Source organism: Gavialis gangeticus, unplaced genomic scaffold, assembly GCF_001723915.1.
Source record: "Gavialis gangeticus isolate Ggan-Ray unplaced genomic scaffold, GavGan_comp1, whole genome shotgun sequence".
In the NCBI taxonomy this organism is placed as follows: Eukaryota; Metazoa; Chordata; order Crocodylia; family Gavialidae; genus Gavialis; species Gavialis gangeticus.
Genome location: NW_017729009.1, coordinates 11046949 through 11058520, shown reverse-complemented (window position 1 = coordinate 11058520; position 11572 = coordinate 11046949). Strand labels below are relative to the sequence as shown.

General features: G+C 44.1%; 2 protein-coding genes across 5 annotated transcripts in view; one reads left to right on the top strand and one right to left on the bottom strand.

Annotated features, from left to right (window-relative positions):
• RTEL1 (regulator of telomere elongation helicase 1) overlaps positions 1-11572 on the bottom strand; it is an 89109-nt gene that overhangs the window by 37383 nt on the left and 40154 nt on the right. For all 3 annotated transcript variants that reach the window (XM_019510043.1, XM_019510041.1, XM_019510042.1), the window contains 5 exons: positions 8865-8997; positions 8620-8733; positions 4962-5002; positions 2133-2218; positions 314-391 (listed from right to left, as the gene is read on the bottom strand). In XM_019510043.1, coding sequence (XP_019365588.1) covers positions 314-391; positions 2133-2218; positions 4962-5002; positions 8620-8733; positions 8865-8997 — 452 coding nt within the window. The remainder of the gene's footprint in view (positions 1-313; positions 392-2132; positions 2219-4961; positions 5003-8619; positions 8734-8864; positions 8998-11572) is intronic.
• STMN3 (stathmin 3) overlaps positions 327-11572 on the top strand; it is a 105272-nt gene continuing 94026 nt past the window's right edge. For both annotated transcript variants that reach the window (XM_019510047.1, XM_019510046.1), the window contains exon 1: positions 327-402. In XM_019510047.1, the coding sequence (XP_019365592.1) occupies positions 386-402 (17 nt within the window). In that variant the 5' untranslated portion in view covers positions 327-385. The remainder of the gene's footprint in view (positions 403-11572) is intronic.

Sequence of the window (11572 nt, the reverse complement as noted above, 5' to 3'; positions counted from 1 at the left end):
ACACACACACACACACACACACACACACACACACACACACACACTTGTGTGTGTGCGTGTACGTATTTCACAATCAAGTCAAATGTCTGCAAAATGAACAGTTGGAGGGAAACGGCCTGGAAGACATTCAAGAGACGGACTAACATTTCCTCCCCTCCCTAACCCTATTGTCTAGGTGTCAAAACCTGATGAGATTCAACAGAACAAAGGAAACAGGGTAACGAGCAGCAGAAAGGTGACAGGGAGAACTTCCAAAGAAGCAAGCTGGTCTGAAATCACTGCAGCAGACCCACTATGACGGATACAAACTGACCTCCGTGAAGGTGCCTTTGTTCCTCGGTTCCACAAACATCGGTTTTACCTCTTCAATTCTTCTGGCAAAGTCATGTTCCTGTTAAACAGGTAAATGAGACATGGGTATGGGGGAGGTGGGGAGAGTAGCAGCTGCATGTTATGCACACCTATTGCTCTCTTGGCACCAGCCCCAGTCTAGACCCTTGCGACAGTGGCTCTCCACGCAGCTGGCCATCTGCCACGTCTTGATGCGAGGCCCACCTCTCTGGCTCAGTTTGCAGAACTGTCCCTCTCTACCATCAGAGAGGCTTCCCGGGTGTCCCCCCCTCCCCACAATCTGCGCTACAAATCGGTTTCCAGCTCCCCACCAGCACAGCACATTACAACATTACCTAGAGGAGCATCCTAATGCAACTTCTGCTGGGACATGCAGTTCATATACAAGAAGCTTGACCCATGCATCCCACCCCTTCAATTAGTTTGAGTCCTGTTCTCCTTCTCCTCTCTCTGGCTCCTTGTCCCAGTCTCAATCTACTCAGACATCCAGTCCAAATCTTTATGACCAAGCTTCTCATTCAGTCCCAAACGTGTGGTCATTCATGACCAAGCTTCTCATTCAGTCCCAGTCTTGTTTAGCAAGTCCTAGTCTCACCTCTGAATTCCCCACAGGCTCCTAATCTTAATCTCCCTTGTATGGTCATCCCAAATGTATCCTGTCCTCACAGTTTCCTGCCCCAATTTCTTTGTTCAGCCGGTCCCTGTCCTTGCCCAGGAGCTGGCTCCTCATCTGATCAATCCTAGCCCCTACCTTCTGGTTCCTAGCCCAACCCCAATTTTTCTCCCCAGTTCCCAAGTTTTCCCCTCCTATACCATGAGCTCCAGTCCCAATTCTCCTCCCTTCCCCACCCTAGATACAAGTTTTATCTTCTCTGCATAAGAATGAAAGCATCTTCCTTCTGTATGTTCTCTGAGCACAAAAGGATCATTGGGAGTACCTTCTCATGACTCAACTCCCACTGTCCAGCATGACCTACAGTAAACCAGAACTGATATTGCTGGGAACATGCTGCTCACCCCAAGGTTTAATTAAAACCAGCATGCAGAGTATCTGTGGGAAACTTAGCTGCTAAAAACTAAGTCTCTACTGAAAGTTTTCAAACTTTCCATGGGCCTGGCAAAAGGGGTATTCCTGACAGAAGGACACCCACCCTTGCCAAACTCCAAGCCCCTGAAAGCAATCCTGGAGCTTCCGATTCTTTTAAAGATACATTTGCTAGGACCTTTTTTTAAAAAACAAAACAAAAACAAAGTTGTTTTGTTTTTAATACAGGCAAAAAAAATGTAATTTCCTCTCCCCTTACTCTCAGAAACAACTGGCTTGCTTAAGTTGAAAGTTTTCACAAAAAAAGAAATGCTGCCTGAGGCAGATGTCTGGCATGAAAAACTTCAGCCCAAATAGCAACATTACAGATGTCTGAATCAGATGCTTCCACAAGCCGGGCTGTAACAACAATGTGCAGAAAGCTCTTTGCCTAAGAAACCAAACATCTCGCAGCCCTTGCTCTTCCTGTTCCCCAGGTTCCTCACTGTCCAGTTCTGGGTGGAATCTGAGGGGGGTTTTTGCAATATGTCTCATGTTCTGTACAAGGTTGCATAAAACCTATACCGAAATGTAGACAGTAAATAATAAACAATCCTGAAGTATTTCAAACAGATATGCAGGCAAGTCAGAGCTAGAATGAAGTCTCGAGTATCCTCATGAAAACACCCCAGTGTGATAATCTGGTTCAAAATCTGTAACTAAGATTTCAGGCACAAAAAGAAAACAACTAACATACTCTCCAATGTACCAGGCTTTTATCCATGACAGGATATGAAGGGAAGAAAACCAGGAGCCCATCTGGTATAACTCGGACAAGATTACCTGCAACAAGAAAGAGAAACGCATCCCACCATTCACAGTGCTTTTCTTTCCAGATAGTGGGTAGGGAATACCCATATTTACTTGAATACAATACAAATCTCACTATCATTAAACTACTGCCAAAAGCAACATGTGCTCAAACAATGCAAAACCAACTATGAAGTTGATTAAATGCAGTCAGCACTGAGCAGGACTATAAAAGACATGGCCCACACTGGGCAAACATGCCGATGGGAACCTATCACAAGAATAGGCTAGGGTACCCCTCTGACTAAGACACGTGGTAGTGCTCATTAAGTGCAGTCTCCCCTCACCACCAACTCTTTCAAGTCATTGTGAGCCACGACATTGCATACAGTTCACCCAGAATCCCTCTGTCGCCCCCTCTCAGCCTGGGGCATATGAGGTGACACCAGTCCAGGTTGCCCAGTACACATTTTTGGAGCATCCCAGGACTCATGACCAGAACACCCACTTCCAATCATGTGTCGGGGCTAATTAGCACATGGATCCTTTGGAGGGAGGAGGGGATATCTGGAGTACACACACATACTGAGCACTGCTGAACCGTAGGGTCACTATAGCTTGAAATGCTGTTGACTCTGGTGGAGCCCAGACCAACAAACTATGTGGTAAATCATCAGTCTTTTGGTTTTGGACTAACATTGCACATTTTGTACTACATACAAGTAGCTGCCAAAGTGCTGCTCAAAAGTGTGTTCATAGAAGAATACCTATGCTAAAACTTGCAGCAGTTTCAAAAAAGTTACCATGCATCAATTCTGGATGAATCATGTGTATGGCTGCTACATGCAAATTACTATAGTCATATTTAATTTCAAGCTTACTGTTTTCAAATTTCCTTTTCCTTTCCATGTGCTCAGGGAGAGCAAGGTAAGACCAGAGGGAAAAAAACCGAAGGAGAAGAGGCTGTCAAGGGAAAATCTGGGGGGGAAGCAGAGGGCAAAGGGCTATCTGACCCCTCAGATTTATTTTCCCCGCTGTAGCAGTGGGAAGGGCACAAATTCAAGGCAAATCTCCAGTGACTAGATTCTCTATGCCTGGAAAATTATAACAAATTTATAAATTTTCCATATATGGAATCTAATTACTAGGGGGAGTCATCTTATAATTAGGGTCATCTTCTATTCAAGTAAATACAGTAGCCTGTTTTTAAGGGATGTCATGGTCTGCCCTCTGTCTCCTCTTCAGTTTCTTGACATAGAGGGAAAGCATGGGCATCTGGGAAAATCAGTTTTTTTCTCTAGCCTTGAACCTGGTAGACTTGCAATCCAGGAACAAATACAGCCACTGAGTTATTTTTCTGCTGCACAATCCTGACACAACACAGCACTTATTACATGTGTATGCCAGAAATAAGGGAAAGAAAATACTTCATGTCATCTCTTCCCCATTCTTCTATGGCTTGTTTTCTAGATTCTATAGATTTAACCCCCCCCCCCCTTTCAATAACCCCTTAGCCAAGCAACACAATTTTATTTCTCTTAAACTTTCTTCATATATATTTTTCCCCCAACCATCTTATAAAAATTGATAACAACAGCAGGATGGACCTGATCAGATGCTTTTATAATTGCTACGCAAAACTTCACTAGCCATTTTGGTGCTATATATAACTTTATAAAGTAAGGCTTAATTTACTTTCCATTACTATCTCTGAAAATCTCTTCTTTTCTAACTTGCATCTCCGTCTGTTATATTCTGACTATCATGTTCTGTTATCTAACTGTTGTTATATTCTGGCAGTTTGTTTTCAGAGCTAGATTTCTAGGTCAGTGGACAAGCAACTGTGCATAAAAAGGGGTGCTTACATTTGCAATTGGTAACTAGATGCATTTGACAGGGAATTATTCAATGCAAATGCATCTAACTAGCTACTTGTGCATACACTTATCTGATTTGTGCGTGCCTTCTGATCTTAACCTCTCTCTGTATTTATCTGTCTTCACTAGCATTTGATGCCTCTTCTCACTCTGATTCTCCAAATGAAACACTAGATTACAGAACATTTAAATTTGCTCATGGGAATACCCAACCCTTAAAAAAGTGAGGTAGTATCTAGTTGTTGTCATTCTTTAGCATATGCTAACCTTTACACTTCACAGTTACCATTTTCACTAATAAGACTTTACTGCTCTACAAATGTCCCTTATGCTACAACAGATCTGAAACTACATACTCACAGACACCCCATGCCTCAAATGAATCATGACAAAAATGCTTAATTAACTCTGGGCTCGGCAACATTAGTAAACATGTGTTAGACATCCATGCACTGCTGGAGTATAGCGTGCATTATACCCCCATGAAGGAGGTGGCTAGGATTAAGGTTTGTATGATATTGTTCCCTATAAGGAGGGACACCTAACTTATGTTTAGTTTTAGCGCTCTGGTACCTTCTAAAGTCTAACATAAGTCACAGAACATCATGACTTTCTCTCTCAGTCTGTGCTGAGTAGGTATGCTGTGAAAGACGTGCTCAGCATATCAAAAGAATGATATATAGTGTGCACATAATTCAATATCACATGCTCTCTTAAAATAACAGACTAGTTATTTCAGGATGGAAGAAGGCTTTAGAAACAGCTCACATACAAAGTTCTCCCCTTTGGATACCATAACTGCTTATGCCTGTCCATAAGAAGTCATTTTCCGCCCCCCATTCCCCACCTATTTACAAGCACCATGGCTTGTTTCTAGGATCCGAGTATACCGCACTTACCTATAGTTTTCCCCAGAGAAGATAAATATTCCTCAGAAAACCTTCAAAGAGATTAAAACAACAATATCACCACTGCAGTTTCTTTTATATTAACTAGTTCTCATTTTGAAACTCTTTGCCTGGAGTAAGGCACTCCTAATCTCACATACTTTCCCTTCCTGTGTCTTCAGTCCTCACCCCAGAACACAGCATTTTCAAGCGTTACCTCTAGACATCATGATGTCCACATTTTCTTCATGTACTTTCCTACCTCAAGGAACCTGGAGCTGTTTTTACAATACTAAGTGGGAGGGAAGACAGGAGGGGCTCCTCTCGTTAACATCTCTAACCCCTTAGTCAGTACTAGTGCAGTATGGAGGATTGGACCAAAAGAAATCTCATGAGGTTCAGTAAAGAGAAGTGCAAAGTCCTGTGCTCAGGACAGAACAATCCCATGCACCGGTTCAGGCTGGCCACCAATGGATGACAGCAACTCTGCAGAAAAGGACCTGGGGGTGACAGGGGACAAGAACGTGAATGAGCCAGCAGTGTGCTCTTGTTGCCTAGAAGACTAACAGCATCCTGGGCTGCATTGGTAGGAGCATTGCCAGCAGATGGAGGGAAGTGATTCTTCCCTCCTATTCGGCACTGGGGAAGCCACATAGGGAGTCCTGCGTCCAGTTTTGAGCCCCCCACTACAGAAAGGATGTGGACAAGTCGGAGACCAGCAGAGGGCAATGAAAATGGTTTGGGGGCTAGGACATGTCTCCTGCAGAGAGGCCGAAGGAACTGGGCTGATTTAGTTTGGAGAAGAAGACCGAGAGGGGATTTGATAACAGCCTTCAAGTACCTTAAGGATCTTTGCAAAGAGGATGGAGCTAGACCATTCTCAGTGGAGGCAGATGACAGAACAAGGAGCAATGGGCTCAGGTTGCAACAAGGTACGTTAAAGTATATTAGGAAAAACTCTCACTAGGAGGGTGGTGAAGCACTGGAATAGGTTACCCAGAGCAGCAGTGGACTCTCCATCCTTGGAGGTTTTTATGACCCAGCTAGACAAAGCCTTGGCTGGGATGATGTACCTGGGGCTGGTCCTGTTTTGAGCAGGGGGGTGGACTACATGACTTCCTAAGGTCCCTTCCACTCCTCATTTTCCATGTCATTTATCCCTCCACAAAACCTATGCACGTGTCCTCACTAACATTCCTGGTCCCATCTTTACAGAAACAGAGGAAGATGCTCTGACAACTCTTAGCTTTAGTACAACACTTACCACCATGGACCACTGCCCTCCAAACAGCTATCAATAATTAGGGCCCCCTACACATTGTCATGATCAACTAGAAAAGCAACAACTGGAACTAGGTTTTAGCCCTGAAGAAAATCTAGGTCACAATGCGTCAGCCTTCAGTCACGAAAGTATGAGTACCTACAGATAATGAGGTTCATGATTAAAAATGAAATCATGAACAAAATCCTCCCAAACAGCAGTGTGAAGAAGCTGCCAAGACTGTGATAAGAGTTATTAACTAGGTGTGGCAGTGCCATGCGACAGGAGGAGTTGATTTAGTATCTGTATTTCCAGTGCCAGCTGAATTAGACAATGTGACTAACACTCTTTGACTCAGCGCAGCTCTGCGGGCACGGTCCGGTATTCTTTTGATGGTGCTACTTCCTATGGAGAATCCAACTATTCTCTCCCTATATCCATTTCCTCATATCTCATTCTCTTTTGTCCCAGAGAGTTTTGCATGTTTTGCTTCCCCAGAAAAAAGCATGAAGCAGAAAAAAAGTAACTTGATGTTTACACAGGCTACAAATGCTGGTGCCAGATCGACGATGGCAAGTACTGCATGTTTTCCTCCCCTCATGCAAGGCACAACAAAAAGAGACATGCACTATGGGATCTGACATCAGAACGAACTTAAAGAGTGGTCTCCAAACTTCTTGGATTTGCAGTGCTTTATCTAAGGGCAGGGACAAACAGATGCATTAGCAATTTTGAAAGGGGAAGGGGAGCTACTGATTCAGAGCATGCATCAACTGCTACGCTGCAGCTGCTACCTGTGCATGACTGTAGTAGTAGGAATGAGCTAAATCAGGGCCTTGCTACATGGTAATTTTGCGCAGCTCCTGGAGCTCTTAATCCCTGGATTCTCCACACATTAACACCGTAAAGTGGCTTAAAGCACTTGTTACGTGGCACAAAGTTCTGCCACACCAGGGCAGGGTTTTCTCTTGATCTGCACAACCCAGCTCCTGCTCCATTAAGGTGGAGCCACTCCACACAGATGTGCTGCTCAAGCTGAAGGTGCGACTAGTGCTAAACAGTGTAAGGTGCAACAAGGTCCTCACTCTAACCCTGAGCCTGAATGAAGCAGGGCTGAAGTTGCTGAGGTTCTGCCACACCTGTATTCCTACAGCATCATAGGATGCCACTGTTATGCAACAACTTATATTGGTACCCTCCAACACAGACACAAACGTTACCATCTATACACCCAGTGTTTTACACTGCTTACCACCCCTGCAGTATCTGAATGCCTTCCACGTTAAACTGATGGAAACAGCAAAATCTCAAAAGACAGCATGGTCCTTCTCTCTTCTTGTGGGAAGGGCAGACTGCACGGGGTAGTCTGTGTGGGGGTTTGGAATATTATTGAAAAGGGGGTAAGTCAGGTCTACTCCAAGCTAAACTCAAATTTAAGTAGCCTCTGCCTGGGGAATTGTTTCTCTACAACACTGAACTCAAAATGGATGAACAAATGCATCAGACTGTACCTCCTTTGGGTGATTTGGGGAAGAGAATTAAAAAAAATCAGAAAATCCATGTGTACAGCAAAGGCACTTCCTCAATATCTGAAAAACCTAGTGTGAGTTTCAGTGGCACCAGCCCAGTTACACCACTAGGTTGGGTGAATGACTTTTCAAGAGCTGACAAACCCATAACCCACCAGATTTGGTAAAATGTGAATTTTTTATTTTCACATTATATGAATAAGTCTGATGTTGGACATAATATTACAAAGCAGAAACAAAAAAGGGGAGAATCCTATTTTCCAGTCTTCACTGATTCCATTTCCTTTCCCCCAGAGCGGAAAAGTTCTGCTTTCTGTCAATAACCCATGCACAAACCCAGCTGCCAATGAAGTGCAACGTTCCTTTGAAATATCTGTTGGAATGCTCTCAAAACCCCCCAGCTGACCAGTTTGGGCCACTCTGAGGATGCAGACAACTGAAAAGAGTAATGAAAGATTTGAAAAACATGAGCTTTAAAAGAAGTGGATTAATTTTCCGAGGAAAGAAAAGACTTAGGGGGAATATGACAAAATTTTCCAGTCACTGAAAGATTGTTATAAAGATGACAATGATTGTGTGTTCTTTGTAGCCACTGTGGGTAGAGCAAGACTTAATCACCTTAATTTGCAAAGAATGTTTTGGCTACATATTACAAAAGAGCAGGTGGTGGATGAGATGATGTCTGAAGGTTCTTTCCAGTCCTAGATTTTAAGATTTCTACTTCGACTGTAACCCCTGGTTTTTAATATGCAAACCAGTTTGTCTCAGTAACAAACTATAGAGAATGCTAACCGTTCTGCAAGCGTTCAGCCTTCAAATCAAATCCATGTGCAGAGACCCAAGACTTCAAAACAACATTTTAAATGGCATAATTTATTACCTTTTGTCATAGGAAGAGGAGAGCACAGCTCCATCTGGTCCCTTTGGAATGATGCCCACCCAGATCTGGTGTTTATCGATGACATGAGGATTCTCCAGACAAACAGGGAAAGGTCTGAGGAAAAAGCAGAAATGTCCGCCTCACACTCATTCCAAAAGCCATGCTGCAGCTATCAACCCCAAACACTTACAACAAATGATGAGATTGGTATCAAGATAGTGTGCACCCAAGAGAAAGGTACTTACATCTGCATTTCCATTGTGAAGGAGGAGAGTGGGGAGAGAGTCCCGCTAGTGAGGATAATTGTCCGGACTCCCTGACGAGCCAGCTCATGCATGCTGTACCCAGGGCTGAAACACCAATAGCTCAAGATCTTCCCTGTACCAGATAGGAAGCAAAATTCTAAGAACCAAGATCCGGGCAGTGGAGGCCACGTCGCGGAGTGGTGGAGGGTGCCCTGCCCCATTTGGTATTCAATAAACTAAAGACAGGTTCAAATCACAAAGCCAGACTCCAGAGCTAACCTTCCACGGGTACTCAGGAGCAGCCAGAATCTGGGTTTCTGTGTCACCCATCCTGGTCTTAATTCTGCCTATTCAAAACAGGAATTAAAGGGTCAAGATTTCCACCGCCCCCCTTTCCATTTCAGTAGTTCCTATTTTCAAGACAGACAGTTGTGGGTCAGATCAAAGATATCTAAGATACCAAAACCTTGAGTCTGACCAGTTGCATGCACAGAGTGGATACAACTAAGTCAGTCCTTCATCCAGAAGTTGACTTCATGGTGCAACAGGTACTATGAGTGGAAGATACGGTAGAAGAACCAGACAGGTGGGATGAAGAACTAGGAACTTTGGTCACCTGAAAAAACAACTTATCTCCACCCCTGCTCACAAGGGGAAGGGGAAAGTAAAGGGGCACCCTGCCCCAGAGCTACCAGCCTCAACATCTAGAAGCCAAAAGCCTAAGCTGACTTCTCATGCCCCCAAATCCCCAACCTCTCCTTTAGCCAGCTGCCAAAACTCTAGCTTCCCTCTCCCCCGGTATAGCCTGCACACTCATCACAAGCACTGGAGACAGTCTCTAACTGGCCCTATATCAAGACGGGTCTGGGCACGTCACCCAGAGAAAGCAGGGTCCTTCATGCCAAGGGGCACATTTAAAACCTAGCTGAAGAGGACACTACAGTGGTGCAGAGGGCCAGGGCAAGGTGACACCAGCCCACATAAAAACCTTCCCCATTCCACCAACAATATCCCCTGCCTGAAATATCACTTACTGTCTAAATATGCAGGGTGCCTTCAGAGCATTGACCCTCTGGGTTGGACAGGGCCCAGGACCAGAGCAGTCTCTGCTTCCCCAGCTGACTGTGACTTAGAACAGATAGGTCTAGAACTTAGCCCAGGATATTTAAGTTAATCCAACCAAGGCACAGCTTCCCCATAAAATCCTTTGAAAACAGACATTTTTGGGCCCCTTAGGATGGGCGTCATTAAATACCCAGGTCTGTAGTTGCCTGGGTCGTCCTCCTCATTTTTTTTTAAAGAGGGGCACTACAATGGCCCTTTTTAGTCTTCTGGTACCTGGCCTGTCTCCCACAACTTCATGCAGATCATTGCCAAGGGCTCCAAGATCTCCTCTGCCGGTTCCTTCAGGACCCTGGGACGAAACTCATCTGACACTACTGACTTAAATTCATTCAGACCCAACAAAAGCTCTCTGACAGTCTCTCTTGTTATCTCCTTCCTTAGCTTGCCCCTTTCCTTACCCAGATAATCCCTGTTAGGTGTCTGGCAGCTTAATTTTTTTGTAAAGACTGAGGCAAAGTAGCTGTTGAGTAGCTCCACTTTTGCATCTTCAATTGGGAGTTCCTGTGCCTTGTTAACAGAGGACCCATAGCTTCTTTGGTCCTTTGTTTCTGGCCAGCATACTTACTGAAACTTTTTTTGTTGTCCTTAACCTCCGTTGCCAAGTGCAGCTCATTCTCATCTTTGCCATCCTGATTTTGTCCCTGCAGGTTCTTGCTATTTCCTTGTAGGTGTCCTTCATGACCTACCCATTCCTCCATTATCTTTGCACTTTCCTTTTGCATTTGAGGCATTTTGGAAGCTCCTTGTGCAGCCACATTGGTCTCCTGCTATTCTTCTTGTGCTTCCACCATATCGGGACAGTTTCTTGTTGGGTTTCCAATACTGTGCCCCTTAGAAGCTCCTAGCTCTCCTGGGTGTCTTTATTCTTGTTTATCCTCCCATGCCACCATGCCTATTAGCTCCTTGAGCTGGATGAAATCCATCTTTTTGAAATCTAGCATCCTAGTTCCTTTGTCCTTTATTTTTTGTTTTTTACTAAAAACACAACCATCAAGAAAAACGAGACCAGTGTTGACAATCTCTGGTTCAAGCATGAAGGTGCAAAAAATTATATTTAATTCCCTGTATTTGTCTCCTGTGGAAAGTGATACACAGCATTGGAGGGAACAGAATAAATTGTCTGTAGGCCTGTCTAAAATTGTCTTTGTGTTACCAAATAAGATAGATGCAAATGCTCTGACATTTAAATAAGGGACATTGCGCATCTTTTCCATGTAAAAATACTTCTCCTGACGAGAACTGCATCCCATTTCTAAGAATAACAGTAATGGTGACCTGGACTAAACATGTGCAACAGTGCTAAGTATTTCCATGAAGTCAACATTGACCTTACTGATGTCAGTGTTAACAGAAGCCAGGTTCTTTAACGACCTGGAAGTTTTGTTTTCCTCAGATATTACCCAATCTTCTTTTACAGGAATATCTGTGGACAGACATTACTGCTTGTGTGCGTAGGGGCAGGGAAACAAGCACAACATGGGTTTGTTTTTTGTTGCATTGTTTCATGGTTTTGAATGCAACAACTTGTCCTCCCCAAGCGTCATGTTTCAGTAGCAGACGTGATGGTCTGCTTACCTCTCCAA